This window comes from Ictidomys tridecemlineatus, chromosome 7, assembly GCF_052094955.1.
Source record: "Ictidomys tridecemlineatus isolate mIctTri1 chromosome 7, mIctTri1.hap1, whole genome shotgun sequence".
In the NCBI taxonomy this organism is placed as follows: Eukaryota; Metazoa; Chordata; class Mammalia; order Rodentia; family Sciuridae; genus Ictidomys; species Ictidomys tridecemlineatus.
In genome coordinates this window covers 28,216,745-28,236,680 of record NC_135483.1, presented here as the reverse complement: position 1 = coordinate 28,236,680, position 19,936 = coordinate 28,216,745, and the positions used below count along the sequence as shown (strand labels likewise).

General features: G+C 34.4%; 1 protein-coding gene across 1 annotated transcript in view; it reads left to right on the top strand.

Annotated features, from left to right (window-relative positions):
- Window positions 1-4,986: 4,986 nt before the first annotated feature.
- Window positions 4,987-19,936, top strand: part of Pkhd1l1 (PKHD1 like 1) — a 139,523-nt gene continuing 124,573 nt past the window's right edge. Inside the window, exons 1-5 of the mRNA XM_040293748.2 lie at window positions 4,987-5,144; window positions 6,981-7,070; window positions 16,109-16,253; window positions 17,186-17,294; window positions 18,956-19,013. Coding sequence (XP_040149682.2) covers window positions 5,072-5,144; window positions 6,981-7,070; window positions 16,109-16,253; window positions 17,186-17,294; window positions 18,956-19,013 — 475 coding nt within the window. The 5' untranslated portion in view covers window positions 4,987-5,071. The remainder of the gene's footprint in view (window positions 5,145-6,980; window positions 7,071-16,108; window positions 16,254-17,185; window positions 17,295-18,955; window positions 19,014-19,936) is intronic.

Sequence of the window (19,936 nt, the reverse complement as noted above, 5' to 3'; positions counted from 1 at the left end):
AGTTATACACAACAGTAGAATTCATTTGGACATAACTATAAAAGCATGGAATACATCTTGTTCTAGTTCAGTCCCCAGTTCCTCTCCTTCCCCTTTTTCCCTCCACCCTGTCTCCCTTTCTTCCACTGATATTTTTGCCATTTATCCATAATTGGTTTTTTAAATTAATTTCTTGTGGATGTACACGATGGTGAGATTCACTGTGGTATATTTTTGCATGTAAATAGGAAAAATATTTCAGATTCATTCTACTGTCTTTCCTTTTCCTATTATCCTCCCTTCCCTAATTCCCCTTTGTCTACTCCACTGAACTTTTATTCCTTTTTTTTTTTTTTTTTAAATTCCAGCACAGCCCCTCTGGCCCTCTTATTGTGGGTTAGCTTTCACATATCAGAGAAAACACTCAACCTTTGGTTTTGGGGATTAGTTTATTTCACTTAGCATGATAGTCTCCAGATCCATCCATTTACTGGCACATGTCATAAAGTCATTCTTCTTTTTGGCTGAGTAATACTCCATTGTGTATATATATATATATATATATATATATATATATATATATATATATCACAGTTTCTTTATTCAATTTAACAATTTTCACAACAGTCAAATGTGTTTGATATTGCCTGGGCTGTGTAGCTCCATGAGAAGCTGAACACCCAGAATAACAAATTTTTGTTTAAACTATCCACTTGTGTAACATTTCACCAAACAGTGAAAACCTGTAAAAAAAACAAAACAAAAAAACTGTATTTTACTGATTTTTGTGTTTTACTTTCTATCACATGATAAAAATGTAAGGTCTATGAGAACAGAGTTTTTTTAAAAGCTCAAAATCATTGCTACAATTTTTTCTTTTCATGCTACTAGATTAAACCCAGAGGTACTCTACAACTGAGTTACATCCCTGACCTTTTTTACATTTTATTTTGAGACAGGGTCTCATTAAATTGCTTAAGGTCTTGCTAAGTGCCAGGACTGGCCTCAAACTTACCATGCTCCCAAATAGCAGGGATTAAAGGCATGTGACATAACTGACTCAATGCTATATTTTTAATACCTAGGATATTGAATATTTGTTGAAGACAAATTATCATTTTGTAAGTACTGTTGTTTTGTTCACCATCATTCACAATTAGGTCTAGTTTCAAAACCAGATCTCAGCATAGCTCATTCTCTAAGGTAAGTGAAACACACACAATTGAATGTCTGACTCCCTCTAGTGCTGCAAGAGTTCCTACAAAGCCCCTACCACTTTCAGAGATCAAGTTTAAAATCTGTGTGTTTTCTTAAAATACAGGAAGCACCACACAAAATGAAAATAAGAAGGCTTTTGTTCAAAAAGTATTAAGCATTTCGAGATGGTGACAGCAGAGCATTAAAGCAAGCACGGGGCCCTAGGAGACAGCACCTGTCAGATACCCACTATGCCAATCTTGTAAGGCAGGATCTTGTTAGAACTAGATTTTAGAAATCTTAAAAAATAAATACAGGGAAAAATTATCAGAATTCTCTTTTAAAGTTTTCTCATATTCATGTCCCCTGATGAGTCTGTATTGTAAAGATTTGAAGAGCAGCCTAAAGCTGAAAAATAATTTAAATCCTAAATTACATAAACTACATAACCACTTTTTCTGGTCCCAAGGTGATGTTTTGGCTATATGAATTTCCATCTGGTTATCATTATTTATTGTCACATTATCTCATCAAGTTATTTTAATAATTCAAGATTTAAAATCTCACTGGTGTGATCTTTTTCCAGGGTGTTTATTTATCAAGTAAATAAGCACTTTTAAAGGGAGCAATCACTTTAAAATACTGATTCCTTCCACAAGAGTTTATTAAAAATTTATTTATTCAAATTATGGTGCTTGCTTCTTTAAGAAATTTAAGCATTGTAAGGTAAAAAAGGAGGCTAATTTGCTGGAAATCAGCTTTATTGAAGCCCATTAACCACATGATCAATTTGCTGAGTATCCAATTTGCTAAAATTTGCAGAACCGAATGACTACTTTAATGGAAATATTTGTCATCTTTTAACAGGATTTTTTATTTTAGTGATAGTAATACACTCACACAAACACACACATAGAAAATTATACATGCATGTATAATATACATGTACATATCACATGTACATATTAGATATATACACATATATACACATACTTATTTGTGATTATATCTAACTTGTTTTAAAAAGATTAAGAATAAAAGAAAGATTATCTGGAGCTGGGGTTGTGGTTCAGTGGTAGAGCACTTGCCTCACATGTGTGAGGCACTGGGTTCAGTTCTCAGCACCACATATAAATAAATGAATTAAAGCTCCATCAACAACTAAAAATATATTTAAAAAATATCTGGAGGAGACAACTATAATGGATCAGGACCAGGTGATTAATCTTGATTAAATGGAAAATAAAACAGGATGAAATAAGAGTGATCATATTATTTATTGAATATTCTATGTCAGTTGTTGGTTGAGATACTCTGAAAATTGGTGAAAGAATCTTAATACTAAAAGTTTGAGGAAAAAATCAACATAAATATGTTCCTAATCACTTTCTTGATATATCCAAAGTTTAGGATGGTTTTCCTCTTTGTTATAAACTATATGGATTTTTTTCTATAGGAAAATCTGCCTATGTCAATGGCTCCTCATTAGAAATCACAATTTCAGTACATAATATGGCACTAGTTTTTCCAACTACTTCTAGTTTATTTTACAATACTTTCAAATAACATTTTCAACTTTTGTTTTTATTTTTTTAGTTGTATTAGGACATATACCTTTATTTTATTCATTTATTTAATTTTATGTGATGCCAGAGATCAAACTCAGTGCCTCATGCATACTAGGCAAGTGTTCTACCACTGAACCACAACCCTGGCCCCCATTTTCAACTTTTTAGATACTAAAAGCATTTTAATACTCTTTTAGTATCTACTAGCCTATTTGTCATGTCCATCTTAATTTGTAAATTTAAAAGCATTTGAAAAAAAATCAGAATTTTGACCTGAATTGTATTTAAACTAAATTTCTGTGTAATCACTCAAAATTTAACTTAGGTTAACTTTAATTTGAAAACATCAGGAAAAAATCAAAATTAGCTCAAATAATTCCATATTAAAAATATTCCCACACTAAATTTTATTTTGGTTAGTAATAGTGAAAATAAACAATTATATATTTCATAGGCAATAGCCTAAATTAGATATTTTTGTTGATAAATTATTCTTAGTAAGGTTGCTGAGTATTGCTGCTTAACAGTACAATCCAAATTTTATAAATATGGCAAATAAGTCATTGGCAAATTGGTATTCAACCACCTGATTTTTTGCAAATTGGCCTGTCTATATACATAGAAGAGGGAAGGGTGAATAGGACTTTAAGAAATCCCAATTTTCAGGAAGAAAATGGAAGAGAAAAAGTTATTAGAGAAGTAGGAAGAAGTTCAAGACTCTTCAGAAGAATGGAATCTCAAGGAAATTTAGCAATGTCACATGCTATAAAGTTCCAAGATAAGTAAGGTCAGTGGTAGCTTTGTAGGCCAACTTTTCAGTAGAGAGTGATTTGGGGAGTCAGTTTGCAAAAAGTTATGAAATGAATGTGCCAAGATTAAACAAAATTATTTTCTTAAACCCAACCAGATAAAGTCCTCAAAGGCAAGGACTTAATTTTATTTATTTTACTAATTTGAGAATTCTATTTTTCTCTCTTCCATCTAGAGTTGTCAGATTTAGTAAATTAAAATACAGAAAGATAAGTTTGAATGTTAAATAAAACTAACTGAATAATTTTTAGTATGAGTATATCCTAAACATTGCATAGGACATAGAAAGAGATTCATTATTTATGTTAAAGTCAAATGTATTTATTTGGGGGGGATGCAAATTTAACTGGGTGGATTGTTTTATCTGTCATCTCCCAGGAGGAAAGGGGATTTATTACAAGTGAGATAGGAAGAAATTTGTTTAAACAATCGTTTGAGATGAAAAGAGTTTTGAAAGAGAGAATAAGTAGAGAATTGACCATGTCATGAAAGAAAATCCCTTATTTTTGAAAGAGAATAACAAAAGAAAAATGAAAAGTAAATAAAAAGAATTCATATTTTCTATTTATGAATAGTTTCAAATTTACAGAAAATGGAACGTATCATATCTACACGTAAATTCTAAAATTATTTAAAAAGTTACAGGTTTTATTTCATCATTTTCCAGATTTTTATCTCACATTTTTCCTTAGGTCAAACCACTTGAAGCAAATGCCAGTCATTAGAGCACCCCAAACCTAAAAAAACTCAGCATGGAAGTCCATAACCTGTGAACATTTTCCTACTTAAGAATAATACCATCATCCTATCTAGCAAAATGAACAATTCCATAATATCCTTGAACATTTGATCCATATTCCATTTCCTTAAATATCTTGTAAAAATACCAAATATTTTAAAATGGGAAATCTGAAAGCTGAAGTTGGTGGAGATTCTCGCTCCTTTGATAGAGTAGAAAGAGGAAAATGACTTAGCATCACTCTGCCTCAGGCGATTGCTTGATCAGTGAGGATAATAAAAATAACAATCGTAACAAGATTGTTGTGGGCTGTGCCTATTACAGTGTTTGGGACTTATTGAGATTATCAATTATTATGATTGTCAAGGAGTAGCAAGTCTTACAATTAATCTACCTGGGGAGGATTAATGACCAAGGAAGGGTAAATAATATTATGCAGGCCTGGAACTTAAAAGTTAAGCCGCGGCATTCATGGAGAACTTGACCGCCAACCCTCTTGCCAAAGAGTGAGGCATTTATACCTACAGAGACAGCCGTGGGTTATCAATACCAGGGCCCAATTGATTTTCCCTGTTGGTTTTCTGTGTGTGTGTGTGTGTGTGTGTGTGTGTGTGTGTGTGTGTGTGTGTGTGTGTGCGCGCGCGCGCGCGCGCAAGTTCCAGAGTCACAGCTCAAAAACCGGGGGCGGGGCGCCTGCGCTTCCAGGGCTAGTCCTGCGCGTGAGTTGTTGGCAGCTGCTGCGAGCGGCGAGCGCAGACTCTGCAGCACTGGCTTTGCGATGGGACACCTGTGGCTCCTGGGAACCTGGGGTCTTTGGGCGTTGCTCCTGCGTGCCGCGGATCCCCACACAGGTAACCCAGTCAGGGAGTTAGGGAGGCAAACAAAAAGAGGTCCGTGTAGACCATACCCCTGCTCTCGGGATCGCAGGAGAGGTGGGACCACCTGTCACCTGCCCTGGACCCAGGTTGTGGGTGCAGATCCCAGGCAATTTGAAGACCTGAGAACTAGGCTTGACAGAGAAAGTACAGAAAGAGACAGAGTAACAGAAAGGATAGAGAAAAATAGAGAGAGAGCCTAAAAGATTGCTTTTAATTTATCAATATTGCTGTTCGAATTGTGGAACCTCCCTTCAAAGTGACATAGTTGTAAAGAACTGAAATTGGGCTGGGGAGAAGGAGAGGGGTGGACAGACACAACCTGACTTATTCCTCCCCTCATTCTTCTTGGATCCTTTTCCCCATTGAAGGAAGGCAACACATGTCAGTCACTTCCAGGGCAGCTACCGGTGTCCTCAAAGTAATACCCAGAAGAGGGCTGGGAAGAGAGTGATAAGATAAGAAATTGGAGTTGTGTTCGGAGATAAGGAGGATGAACTTGAGATAGACACAGCACCGTCTGGAGATAGGATCCTGCTCCCTCCTTGGGGTTCCCTATTCTTGTCTGTCTGTTGCCTGGAGTGACCAAGATACTGCAAGGAGGAATACCTTGGAACTTTTGGCAAAGAGAGACCAGAAGTACAGAGGCTTTGGGTCTGGGGGCTGGCAGCTGATCTCCTTTATGTTGGAGAACTTTTGCAATTATAGGTCAAGTCCACACTATGAATTTTCCAAGCAGGAATGAACTATCAATCATAATTTCCTTAACTTTTTTTTCATACATTCATTTCAAAATATTAATCTCTGTGGCTTTTGTTTCCCTGCTTAAATCTTTCAACTTACTCTGAGAAATTGCTTTAAATTATAATTAAATTACAAGAACAGTATAGTTTAAGCAGAAAATTAAGCACTTCAATCATGGTGATCTTCAAGATATTTCTAAGAATTGCTTGCAGTTCTCCAAAGAACAAGCAGCTTCCTCACCCTCTGTTTGCTCAGGCAGTTCCCCCTATCTCAAACTCCCTTTGTATTTCTTCATGATATTACTAGGTTAATTAATTTATATTTTTCCTCCAACATGCAGCAGGGAAATTCCTTCTTTCTAGAAACCAGTATAGCCCAAGCTGTACTCTGAAATGCTCCTTCTGAGTCACCCAGGACACTTTGTTCCCATTTTTCACTTTGTACTGCCTAAGCTAAACTTTTGGAAAGTTAAGACTGAAATGCAATGATGTATCTCCAGGAAGCAAACCTAGTTTATTGAGAGAATTACTGGTCTTTGCACTCACTAAGAACTCAGAATCATCAAAGCACTAGAAAGATCCTAGAAATTATCTTTCCTGAAGTGACATCCTGTCACAGCAAACAATTTCTTCTTAAAACACAATCTTCATCTTTATACTTGGACTATTCTTTCAGCCTACATACCATCGCATTCTTATGTACTTTGGTAAGGATCTACTTCTCCAAATTAGTGTTGTCTGCTGCTCTGTGGGCTACCAAGCCTAGTAAGGGTTTAATAAGTGTTTTATCATAGCATAGGTAAGAAGGATGAAAATGATTTTATATTATTCTTGCTTTTTGGAGTACTTAAGATAATACTTTGCACAAAGCTGGTGAATATTAACTGAGTTAATGACTTCAATCCCTGTCAAGTCATTGAGCCAAAAAATAAAACCTATATGTATTTACTTTTAGTCCTATCATATTCACAATGGTTCTCTTATGATGTTGTGATATGTGACACAAAATGTGGTGCTGGGAATGAAGAACCTGATGATTTTAACTCTTCGCACTTTCATTATCTTTCAGATGACTCTGAAGTAATCCCTAAAGTCATGGAGGTACTACCTAAATATGGCAGCATAAATGGAGCAACAAGGCTGACTATCAAAGGAGAAGGTATCAATCCTTGTTCATGTGTGTCTGTGTGTATGCATGCACAAGTGCCAAGGAATACTATTTTACATTTAAAATTTATGGTTAAACAAAAAGCCCTATACAAAACCAACCAACAAATAAATAAAAAACCCAGCTAGCATTGTTTGTCTACTTGGCCAAGGCAGTAAAATTCTAACCCTCTTTGATAGGCTAATAAAATCCCTCAAACTCTTAATCTGATCATCTGAATTCTTACTGTTATTATTTGTTTAATAGTAAGATCTAGATTTAATAATTGAATTGAAAGGAATATCTTTAGCCCAACTCTGTAATTATTTGCTTTACTTTTCATGAGTCTAATAACAAGCTAACTTATTTTTATATTAAATAAATCATTTGGGGGCTGTTGAGATAGAATGCAAAGAAAGTTTGATAAAGAAATAGAATGTTGATGAAAGATAAAAGGCAATAGAAAGCAAAACTCTGGATCCCTTCTCATGCCACCCAACCCCTATCGCATGCTTCATCAGGACATAAGTTATGTATGATTCTCTTTCCCCCTGCCTGGTCTTAGGATGAAAATATAGAAGGCAATCAGCAAATATATTTAACTAGAAGCTGCTCCTAGGATTAAAAAAAAATATGTGGCTCTGTCAGCCAAAAGAACTTTGAAATATAAATGTTAGTAGTATTCAGATACTTAAGAAGTTTTGTAAGATAAGAAACATCTTTAAAAGATGAACAAAATCTTCTACTTGGTTTTTAAAATAAGGATCTTTTTTTGGAGTCAGATAGTTGACAAAGCAAGAAATTTAATTGTTTTGCTATATATTGGTACATTTTTAAATATTTCTAATATTTTGGACAATACAATCTCTCAATGATATTCTTAAAATGTTTATACTCCTGAATTGTGAAAATGTATTTTGGGTTAAAGTGCTCTTTTCTAGAGTAAAGATTTGAAAACAATGTATTTGTTAAAGATTACTTTTAAGATGTCTTGAACTATTTTTTCCTTATATTGTAAATTATTGCTAAAATGATGTGCTTAGTGGCTACTGGGTTTTAAACTGGAATTTAAATGTCATCAGAGAGAGAAATATTCAGATTAAAATCAAGGAAACTCAAAATACCCAACTATTTCCTTCTGTCTCCCAGCTTAAACTTTTTCTTATCTAGGAATAATGGCTGGAATTTAAGTACATTGATCCAGCTCAGTCTTGGGTAGGAAGAGGGAAGATAAATCATTCTATTCTTAAAGCATTTTGGAAGGCTATGCTTATTGCTCTAGTTATCACCTTTGTTTTTTAGGTGATAGATGACTTTCTGAGGAAGTTAGGCTCAGGATTCTTAGTGAAGTACCAAGTGTGTCAGTCTCAATTTCTGAAGACTCTTGGCAGAGAATTATGGAAGAGTGAAGTTATATTTGAACAGCAGACTTCTGCACCCCACATTTATTGGGTTTTTCCTTTCCCTGATTTAATTGCACATTGCAGTCAATTAAAATGTGTTGGTATATATCTTTCTCAGAGGCTAAGTCTAAATAATGTTTTTACTGCTTCAGAGAATTAGAGAGTAGCATAAGGGTTATCAGGGGCTGGAGAAAGGGGAACAGAGGTATTGGTCAAAGGGTATGAATTTTCAGTTATGCAAAATGAGTGAAGTCCTAGAAATCTACTGTACATCCTAGTGTCTATTAACAATAGTGTAACATATACTTAAAATTTTGCTAGGTTGGGTGTGGTGGTGCATGCCTGTAATACCAGTGACTTGGGAGGCAGAGTCAGGAGGCTTAGAGATCAAAGCCAGCCTCAGCAGTTTAGCAAGACCTTAAGCAACTCAGTGAGAACTGTCTCAAACAAACAAACAAACAAAAAAGGTGGAGGGAAGTGATTGTGGGATGTGGCTCAGTGGTTAAGTGCCTCTGGGTTCACTGGTACAAAAAGAAAGAAAGAGAGAAAGAGAGAAAGAGAGAGAGAGAAAGAAAGAGAGAGAGAAAGAAAGAGAAAGAAAGAAAGAGAGAGAGAGAAAGAAAGAAAGAAAGAAAGAAAGAAGATCTTATATCAAGTTTTCTTATTACAACAAAAAAATTAAGAAATAATGCAAATGGCAGGAGGTAACTTTTGGAGATGATGAATATGCTTATGGAATTGCTTCTGAAAATGGTTTCATAGGTGTATATTTATTTATCTTCAACTTGAAAAGTTGTATATAGTACATTAAGTATATGCATCTTTTTGTTTATTGTTTATCAATCATACCTCAATAACACAGTTTTAAATAAATACAGATTTTAATATAGGGTTTTGGGTGCACATGATGTATATGGAAGATGTACAAAGCAATGGTAATAAATTTACAAAACATATCAGAGCTACTATGACTCCATGAATGAACTTGAAAAAAAAGTTTAAGAGAATACCTTCACATAACTTATCTGTGCTGTCCTGATGGATAGATACTCTGTTTTTATAATTGCACACAGCAGCAATAATTTATCAATCAAAACCATTTTCCAAATGTATTTGTAAATTCTGGATGATTACCTGAATATTGGTCCAATATGATCTTAAAATATTTTATTTTAGTAAAAATCATTGTAAAAATTAAATATTATAGAAAGTTATTGATTTGGAAATTGAGTTATCTGAAATTGCACCCACTAGAAAATCTGCTGCTAACACTCTGGAGTATTCCAATGCCACTTGACTATTTCCAAACACAATGTTGACCTTTTAGACAATATATTAAAAAAAAAGTTTGCTTAAGAAGCCAACTGTATATGGTTTTATAGTTAAGAAGTCAAAAAAGAACTGTTTTGATCAGTGGCATGTCTTAGAAATAATTTTATCTTCTAAGAAGACTGATTAGATGAGGAAGAAAGAGTTGTGGAGTATTTGTAAGCATAGTGCTTTTGTGACTTTGTAGCCAAGCTCAATAGTCTTCCTTGATATTTATCTTCCTGTTTTTAAAAACAGTGAAATGAGGGGAGTTAACATTTTACTTTTGGTCATTTTTTCCTACTTGTTTCCCATGTATGGCACCACATTTTTGTTGAACTGAAGTATTGAATCATATAAAATTTATGTTATGGAAAGGGCATGGACTTTGGTCCAGTCTGGCTTTCAATTCCGTTTGCCACTCTGCATCTTATGTGACCAGAGAAAACTACTTCTCTGAGCCTTGGCTAACCTCATCAGTAAATTGGGCTATTAATTTCTACCTTTTAGTACTATTGAGAATATTGAAAAGGAAAATTTATCTAAGATACCCATCATATAGTATATATTGTAGATATTAGGGCGATTTTATTTTTCCTATTGTTTGCTTTCATGTTATAGGCCTGGCTTCATTCTGTAGAAGTTATCTTCCATTAATCAGCTGTGTCTTTCCTCCCAGTTGATTTCAATGTTACAACTTTTCAGTGGATTTCTACATTCCCAGTTCTGTTGAAAGAGAGAGAGAAAAAAGAAAGAAAGAGAGGGAGAGAGAGAAAAACCAAACAGTATGCATTGTACATAACAACTGCCTGCTTATACAACACTGATATTTTCCATGATAGCAACATGGGTGTTACTTTTGGATTGCTGCTATCAGGAGACCCAGGTTTGTGTGCCTGGCAATTCCTGTCTCCAGTACTTCTTCAAAAGAAGGAAAAAAAAAAGAAAGAAAAAGAACACATCACCAGGTCAGGAATTTCCCTCTGAAGCCTCAACTTTTTCTCTGTTTCCAGGGTACACCCAACCCTTCCTGTAATCTTTGTGCTTTGGAGGGCTTCCAAAGGTGTCTTCTTTGTACCAGATTATTTGTTTAGAATTATAGTTTTAAATTAAGATTCTTTTAGGAAGTGATTTCTTTGTATTTCATTTTACCTCATGGGGATTAGTTTAAAAATTAGGAATACACTTCTATTTATGTTTTCAAGCAAAATTAAGAGAATTATGGATCTTACTTATTTACTTCATATTTTTCATAGATTTTACTCCTATAACATAGATAGATAGATACATACATACATACATACATAGGACATACTATTTCTAAGCTAAAAATAATCCTTGGCTAGTATTATTATTTCAGGACTATAGGTGCTAAAGAGCAGACCTGTGTTATGCTATCATTGATGTGGCATGTACCTAACAGAAAAATAAATAAATATATCACATCCACAAGTAAAATTTTCCATTCTTTAGTTAGTTGCCAGTAGTCCTTCTGTGTGTTCCAAACTCAATGTGAACTCCAAAGATAAGCAGAAATTGGCAAAAGAGTGTGTTAAAGAGTGGCTTTCTTTGCTGTTTTCATGAATTTTTTTCACAGTTCCATTTTAGTAGAAACTGTCTTTCTACTTTCAAATCTGCAAATTCAATGCAAATATCTTTCTTTTATATGTAAAATTTATTCATAATCAGTTTATGTCAAATGAGTTGCTGGATCAAGGTTTAACCTTTGAGGAATAAAGTACTATTTATTAAAATCCTTACCATTTGTTGAGTTTCTTCTTACTTTTCCCACATACAAAGGAAGGATAGGAGAGATGCTAAAAAAGTAAGGTTTGGAGTAAAAGCACTGACATCTGCAAACTGGGCTCAAATCCTAATTGCCCAACTACTGATTCTGTGTTATTTTGAAAATAGATGTTGTTGCTAAACCTAAATCTCAGGATTTTTTTTTGTGACTAGTAAGAGCAGATATCTAGTGAACTCTTCTTCCCTGATACTTATTGAGCCAGGCACCTTGTTAAGTGTGATATGTAAGTTATCACTTTGTGTTTCTAATAGGGTAGGTTATGGTGTTTTTTCCGATGAGGAGACTGAGCTGAGAGAGTTTATAGCTTGCTCAAGGACATACTCGCAAGGAAGTGCTAGAGCTAGGATTCTAATCCAGGGTGTCAAGGTCCAAAACATGGACCCTTCCCATGAAACAGTACTGTCATTGTGCCCACTGTCACCTCACAGGCAGCTTCACCAAGGCTGGAGTTTGGAAGCTTTGGTATTTGATGAATATTTGGCTCAGGAAAGTCCTACTTCTTGTCCTGTGCTAAGCTAAACAATATTGTATTCATATTATCTAATGAGCCTTTGAAAAATACTGAAAATGTCCAGTAATTTAAAAAGGAGTCCCACCACAAATGTTTTCCAATCTCCCTCTGTCACTTCAATTACTGAAACCATTTAACGTAAAGCACAAATTGTGATAATGGTTGTTTTGTTGAATATCCAGCATTTTAAGATAATATCTTAAAAATATCTTACAGTATTATAAGTAGGACATTTATGTCATTTACAGCATGATAAATAGTTTGTAAACAGGAATTAAAGACTTAAATTTGCATCTCTAGGCTTACTTTTTTTTTTCTTATTTACTAAGGTTAAGTTTATTATACTGTGGGATAAGATAGTCTGTAGGTAATTGTAATATGAAATTTAAATGGCTAATAAACTTATATTAATAACATGAATGCAAATATTTTACTGTAAAAGAAATTTTTTATAATTTCAAAAATAGTATTAGTCACCATGTTGACCAAATTGGTGCTCTAATGTTAAGTACCTGTAATAGTCCTAGAAAAATATTTTTAAATAGACAATTTTTAAATTTCAGACTTTAGGAATTTTAGATTTTGAAGTAATCTGGGCAAAACCTGTTTACTAATTTAGTTTTATAAAATATTATATTGTAGATAATTTCATAGTTGTATGCAATTCTCTTTGCAAACTAGTCTAGATATGTCATTAACATATTATTAGAAGAATACTTAATTGTAGGGCTTAATTAGTAGAATACTATCCAATTGATCTCATCTATAAGTTTTATTTCAAAGGTGAATATTATTTAAATAATAAAACATTTTTTCATGTGGGCTAAGGTTGTGGCTCAGTGATAGAGCCCTTGCCTAGAGCGTGTGAGGCCCTGGGTTTGATCCTCAGCACCCCATAAAAAAATAAAGGTATTGACAACTACACCTAAAAAATAAATATTAAAAAAATTTTTAATGTGGCATAAAAGTAGTTAATGTCCACTTCCAAGTGTAGTTTTGAATTTGCATATGTATTGAGATTAAAATAATTTTCTGCTATTTTACATTATATTTACATCCATTTGTCCCATTCTATTGGGTCATGCCCATCAGCATACCAATATACATTTATTTCACCCACCTGAAAAAAGTAAAAGCAAAATCACTGACCTTTTTGCTGCACTCCCTTCTCTACCACCTCATTTCTCTGCTTCCTTTTACAGTAAATTCCTGAAAAGTGTTACCAGTATTTATTCCTTTTATTTATAGTTCTTAATCTTCTCTTCAATCCCAGCCAAAATATTAATCCCACCCATTTCTCCATGACTTACTAGGAAGCAGCTTCTCTTTTCTCAGAACAGCAGCCAGTGAATCTAGGGTAATATTAGTCTGATGAGGCTGTGCCTCTGTTTCAAAACCCCCAATGGTTCCCCACTCATAAAAATAACCTAAATGCCTCTATTTCTGGTCTAATTTGTTACCACTTCTCACTTTGCTCATATTTGAATCCACACATATGGTCCCACCACAGGGCTTTGGCACATTCTGTTTCCTCTATTTAAAATGCACTTCCCTTAGATACTTTCAAGCTCCCTCTGAAGAGTTTCCAGGACCATCTATACCTGTGTCTTGCTTAAGAGTTTCATGGCATCACCTTTGATTTCAGTTATAAATGCTATGAAGTCACTCTAGCCTTTTGCTTTCCACTGTCATCTTCCCTGGTCAGGAGAACTATGAGCAGCACACATAATCAGTGACTTTGTATGGAGGGAACAGTCATTCAAGGTAAGGCTCTAATGGACTTCTAGGCAGTGGTTGATGACAAGTTGGCTAGGTCCTGAAAACAGAATTGGAAGATCAGAAAAAGAAAAATTAGAGAGACAGCTAAAGGGATCCAAGTAGTTGAGCAAAAAGCATGCCAATCTACGTATCTCAAGTTAACTCCTATAGCATCCCACACAGAAGAGTGCAATAAAAAGATCGACTAGATAACTCATCCGGAGCTTCTCTTTTGGGCTATCTCAGTGCCACAGAAAGTGGCATGGAGTGGAGGCTGTGCATGGACCAACACTATGGACTTATTTCCATCAAGAACAAATAACCTACCCTATTGCCAGTAGCAGAGACCAACACTGAGCTCTTAGAGGATACTACCCTCAAGAAGTCCACCCTGCTACTAAGTGAAAAGTGGATTACATCACTCCCTTCTCTAATGAAAAGAGTAGAGATTTCTTGTCACTGGAACTGACACCTACTCCAGATATGGGCTTTGCCTTCTCTTTCCACAGTGTTTCTGCCAGCACCATCTTCTGAGAGCTTGTAGAATCAGATTTATTGTCATGTAATTCCACAAAATATTTTCATTTAATAGTGAGAAAGTTGTAATAATGACCACATGACCACAAAACCCGTGTCACTTGGAAATATCTAGCCTAATAGAATGATAGAAGAGCCAATTTAAACCACTGCCAAGATGCCAGGTTGCAGATAATATCCTGTGAAATGGCCTGCTGTTGTCCATTGTACTCCACATGCATTGAACCGTGAAGATATATGCTGCTATTTCCCAGCAGATAGAATGCATGGACCTGGAAACAAAGGAGTGTTTCCCTTCACCATCACTCTCACTGATCCAGAAATTGAATTTTTGTCATCTCTACTTGCAACCTTAGGCTATCCTGTATTTGTAGTGTTAGTTTCCAGGTAGAGAAGGCTTCCACCAGGGATCACAATTTGAGCTATGAACTGAACTGAAACTATTATTACTACCTAATTAGTTTGAATTTATCTAGAATATTTAGTACAATTCTAGAGATAATCAATTCTCCTTATCATGAAGAGGTAATGTTTTTGCTTAGTGCAGAAAGGAGGAGTGTATCTGGAATTCAAGATATTTGTGGGAGCATCTCTTGGCTTGCATAACTGTGAGTAAGCAATGGTATCAACTGCAGTCCAACAAGGGTAAGGCAATTAAGGATTCAGATGAAGGCTAGTGTCTCCATTATCTGCAGTGCTAATGATAGGTAAATCTATAGTGTGTGATAGAGAGGGGCCATGGTGAGTATTCATTATAGACTCAGGACCAGTTATGGCAGGGTGGCCTGTGGCTTGTTGCACTAACCCTCTACTGTTAAATCTTTAGTAGAGCTCTCAGCTAGCTACCAGACTGAAACTGATATCAGACTTGGTGAATGTGCTTAAAATGTAGGGCATAAGCAGATATGTATGGTGTAAAGCATGGACTGTACCAGATGCCTTTTATACTTAGACTCACATCCTCTTGTTCTTAACTCTAGTTCACAGCTGTGGTAAATAGTTCCCTGAGTACTTTGACTCAATCTATGCTTCCACTTTCCTGCCTGAAGTTCTCTAAGTCACTCACATGTGACTTAGGACATTGGAACCAACATCGAATATACCTATGTGCAGCCCAAAAGTGCAGGAAAAGTTATATCCCCCAGGGGGAACCCTTAACCAATGAGGATATTGCCACTGATTCTTTCATTAGAAGGGCAATCTATATTTTCCTTAGAAATTCCAGCAAGATGGAGCTACAGTTGTCCTCAGTAATGCCCAGCTTCTTTTTCTTTGAGATTTACTTTCCCTTATCCCTTCCTACCTAAACTATTTCTTTACAAGTCTTCACCTAAGACTTACTTCACAGGAATTATAAAATAATATTCCTCAACTCTTTCTAGGTCCTTTAGTCCATTGTTTTTAAACAGTAGTTTTCCCCACCACATATAGCATGGGTATTTGGTGGTAATGGTGTGTGTGTGTGTATGTGTGTGTGTGTGTGTGTGTGTATGTTTTCTGCCATAACGCTTTTGTGAATGAATTAACTTAAGCTAATTTCTGTGCTACCAAACAAGATAACCTATATAATCATAGGAAAAATATGCAGTCGGTTAACAACTAACTTCAGAACAACTCATTATTATTTATTGAATGATTTGATACTGAATTACAATAGATTATTGTAATTATAGATCTCTAAAGATAGAATTCTATTATTAATAATTGAGTGTTCTTACTTTTCCAGGTTTCTCTCAAGCAAACCAATTTGACTTTGGAGTTGATAACGCTGAGCTGGGAAACAGTGTGCAATTAGTTTCTTCTTTCCGGTCAATTACTTGTGATGTAGAAAAAGATTCAAGTCATTCAACTCAAATTACATGCTATACTAGGTCTGTTTCAAAGTATCTTTAATAACATCATTCTTTTGATGTCAGAAATAGTTTATGCATATTGGTATTGGAAGAGTTTTGTCACTCTGTATATTGCAAGCAATCTTTCTGATTATCAGTTATGTTTGATTTCATAATGTTTAGATCATTTTATACCTTTATTATATTCAATTATAATGTTCTTTCCACATATGGGCATGATAAAAATATATCCTATATCCTTTTTCATTTTATTAGAGCCATTATCTTATCATTATTGAGCTCTTTTAGGAGATAAATGGCTACTATTAAATTGTAATGATGTACCTCAAAATACCAAAATTATGCTTTCCTGTCCAATTTGATTAATTTTGTTCAAAATATTCACATAGTTATTAAGATTAAAGATGATCATTTTGCATAGTGACATTTCAAGTTCTTTCCTTTCAGCCCAAATTGATGTGTATTATTAGCATTTTAGGAAAAAAATTAATTTTTTAAAATTGCAACATCTTCAGTATTGACCTTAGCAACAGCATATATTCCAGAGGATTTCATCCACATTACCCATGCTGTTTTTCAGCATCAAAAGCTTCCTTAAGGGAAAAGTTGATTAATACTTTATTTAAAAAAAACACAGCATGAAATATAAACCAAGGCAATGTTAGTACTTTTAAATGAATATTATTGTTTTTTATTTTATTTGTTATCCTCTTTAATTAGCACCAATAAACACAGACTAGGCATTTGCTGAGCCATATGATATTATAATTTGCAACATGGAGTGGTTCAGGATGGACCCCTTCTCACATGGAATTTGGCTATAAGTCAATTTGAATTTTAGACATTTTTACTTTCAAAAATAACATGTGATCTGGAGCAGTATTTTTCATTAATATTATATGCTAAATAAAATGATTACATTTCTCATATATTCTTCATTTGCCTTCCAGAGCAATGCCGGAAGATTCTTACACTGTTAGAGTCAGTGTGGATGGGATTCCTATTGCAGAAAATAACATCTGCAAAGGTCATATCAATAGCTGGGCATGCAGCTTTAATGTATGTGGATCTTTTCTTATTTACAAATAATTGAGCTTGTTTTCTTTCTTTCTTTTTTGTAAGAACTAGGTTTTTACTTTCTGATTTGACAAGTTCTTTCTTTCCATATCCGCCAGTAATTGAAACTCCACAGTAATTGAATCTCTTTTATTTCTGGTTTGTTCCTCCTCCATTAAATTAATTTTATTAATGAATTAAATATTTATACTTTCAAATTATTTTCTTGGTCACACTTTTTTCCTATTTCTGCTTTTAGTTTGATTCTCCCTTTTCCTATTTTCAAAGGATTCACCACTTCATCTTGAACAGCAACACAACTACTTTTCTTCTCTGTGTAATTTCTAATATAGTGAACCTCCACTCAGATTTAATTTCCATGAATAGAAGTGTTTGTAAAACTACATTTTCTTCTCAGCACCATCTCATATATTCTTAAAAATTGTATTTAGGTGTTAAGTGGTGGATTCTGAATACCACAGTCGTCCAATATGAGATGGAATGCTAAGCAAAACCATAATGACCTTTGTCCTTGAGATGATTCTGATTCCCATATATTCCTGGCTCCCATTTTTCTACCTAGATGTGGAGCCAGGTTTTGGTTCTTTGAATATCATACTTAAATAGCTCCCAAATGAGCTAAATTCAGAATAAGTTGACTGGACTTCTTCTTATTCCTCCTTCAGCCTATTTTTTTTTCTGATTATTTCTCTCCATCTCAAGTTAGAAACTTGTTACTACCCTTGGTTTCTCTCTACCTTCACTTTTGGTTGCACAACCAGTCAGAAGCCAAACTGTAATGATCCTATCCTCTGACTCAGCTCTTAAGTTCTTCTTCTTTCACACATGACCTTTGTTTTGATACTGGTCTTATCATCGTTCCCCTGGTTACGGCAATAACCTCTCAATAGGTCTCTCTACCATCTTCATTGAACAGCTCAGTTTTACCCTCCTCACCACAAACATTGTCTCCCCCTTGCTTGGAATTTCTGCTTCACTCATTGTGAAGGAGGTTTTCTTAATTCTGTCACAGCCAGGAACCAAGTCAGTCTCCAACATTGACTTCTAACACGTTCCCCCAGATGGAGGACTCATATAGTTGACTCAGTCCTATTTAGTGAATTATTTCTCATAACTTGGGAGTCTTAAAATTCCCCCAAGAAGATGTGGGAGATTTCTTCCATAGGATTCCTCAGTTGGAAAGTGGCTTAATTCTGTAATTCAGAGTTCAAATAGGTTCTTATAGCGTCATTGTGAGAATTATATGAAATAAATTAATAAAGCAATCTAAAAGTAATTGACACATAGTACTATATTTAAGGGTTTTAAAAATATTTATCTGCATAGCTTAGCACACAGTCCATTATGCAGCAATTATTTTTAATATGATGTTTTATAAAATACCAGCCAGTAAAACTGACTTCTTTCTCAAGGTAAATGTTAAAATTTCAAGCTAACAATATTTTGAAATTAAAGAGAATTTTTAGGGGATTAGGAAAATATTTTGTAAAATCAGAAAATGTTTTACATTTTATTTTTATAAGAAAGGAAAATATTTTGACTATCATATTAGAATATTGTTGAGATATAAACAATTTAAGAAGTATTTCTACTGCATAAAATTGAAATAGAAATGACTGCTTATTAGTATTATTATTTTACAGGCAAAAAGTTTCAGAACCCCAACAATAATGAGTATCACACCTTTATCTGGAACTCCAGGTTTGTTCTATTATAGCTAAAATGCTTTTGGTTTTGTGGTCATTTAATTTCTTTTCAGTATATAAAGTGTTATAATATCTGAAAATTCTGATTGTAAAATTCTTATCAATTTTTTAAAAAGTAGTTTTTAAAGTCAGCATACTATACTGATACACACCTACTAATGTTTAGAGCAGTGCAATTCACAATAGCCAAGTTATGGAACCAGCCTAGGTGTCCATCAATAGATGAACGGATAAAGAGAAGGTGGTATACATACACAAGGAGTTCTACTCATCAATAAAGAAGAATGAAATTATGGCATTTGCTGGTAAATAGATAGAACTGGAAAGCATCATGCTAAGTAGATTCAGAAAGTCAGGGGTGGATCTTTTCTCTTATATGCTGAAACTAAAGAGAGAAAAAGGAATAAAAACTCTATCTCACACACACAAAAAAGAGAGACCAACAGAATATAGGAAAGGGATCAAGGGACAAGGAGGATGATCTGGGAAAAGAGAGGTATTGGGGAATGAAATCAACCAAATAATGCTATGTGCATGTACAAGTATATCACAGTGAATCCCACTTTTGAGTATGATTATAATGAACCAATTAGAAAAAAATAGAAGAGAGACCAAGAATGTAGAGGAAAGGGATCAAGGGGGAGGGAAGAGAGGAGGAAAAGGGGAAGTACTGGAGAATGAAATGGATCAAATTATGTCCTGTGCATGTACAAATGTCACAGTGAATCTCACTATTATGTATTATTACCATGTACTCACTATTATGTATTACCATGTATTTAATGTTTTAATGAAAACATTAAAAATTATTTTTAATGACTACATCTGAATCTACTATAAGGTGTTTAATTTTCCCCAGATGGACATTTAGCTAACTTCCAATGTTTTATTATAATCATAACTATGATTATACCAGTT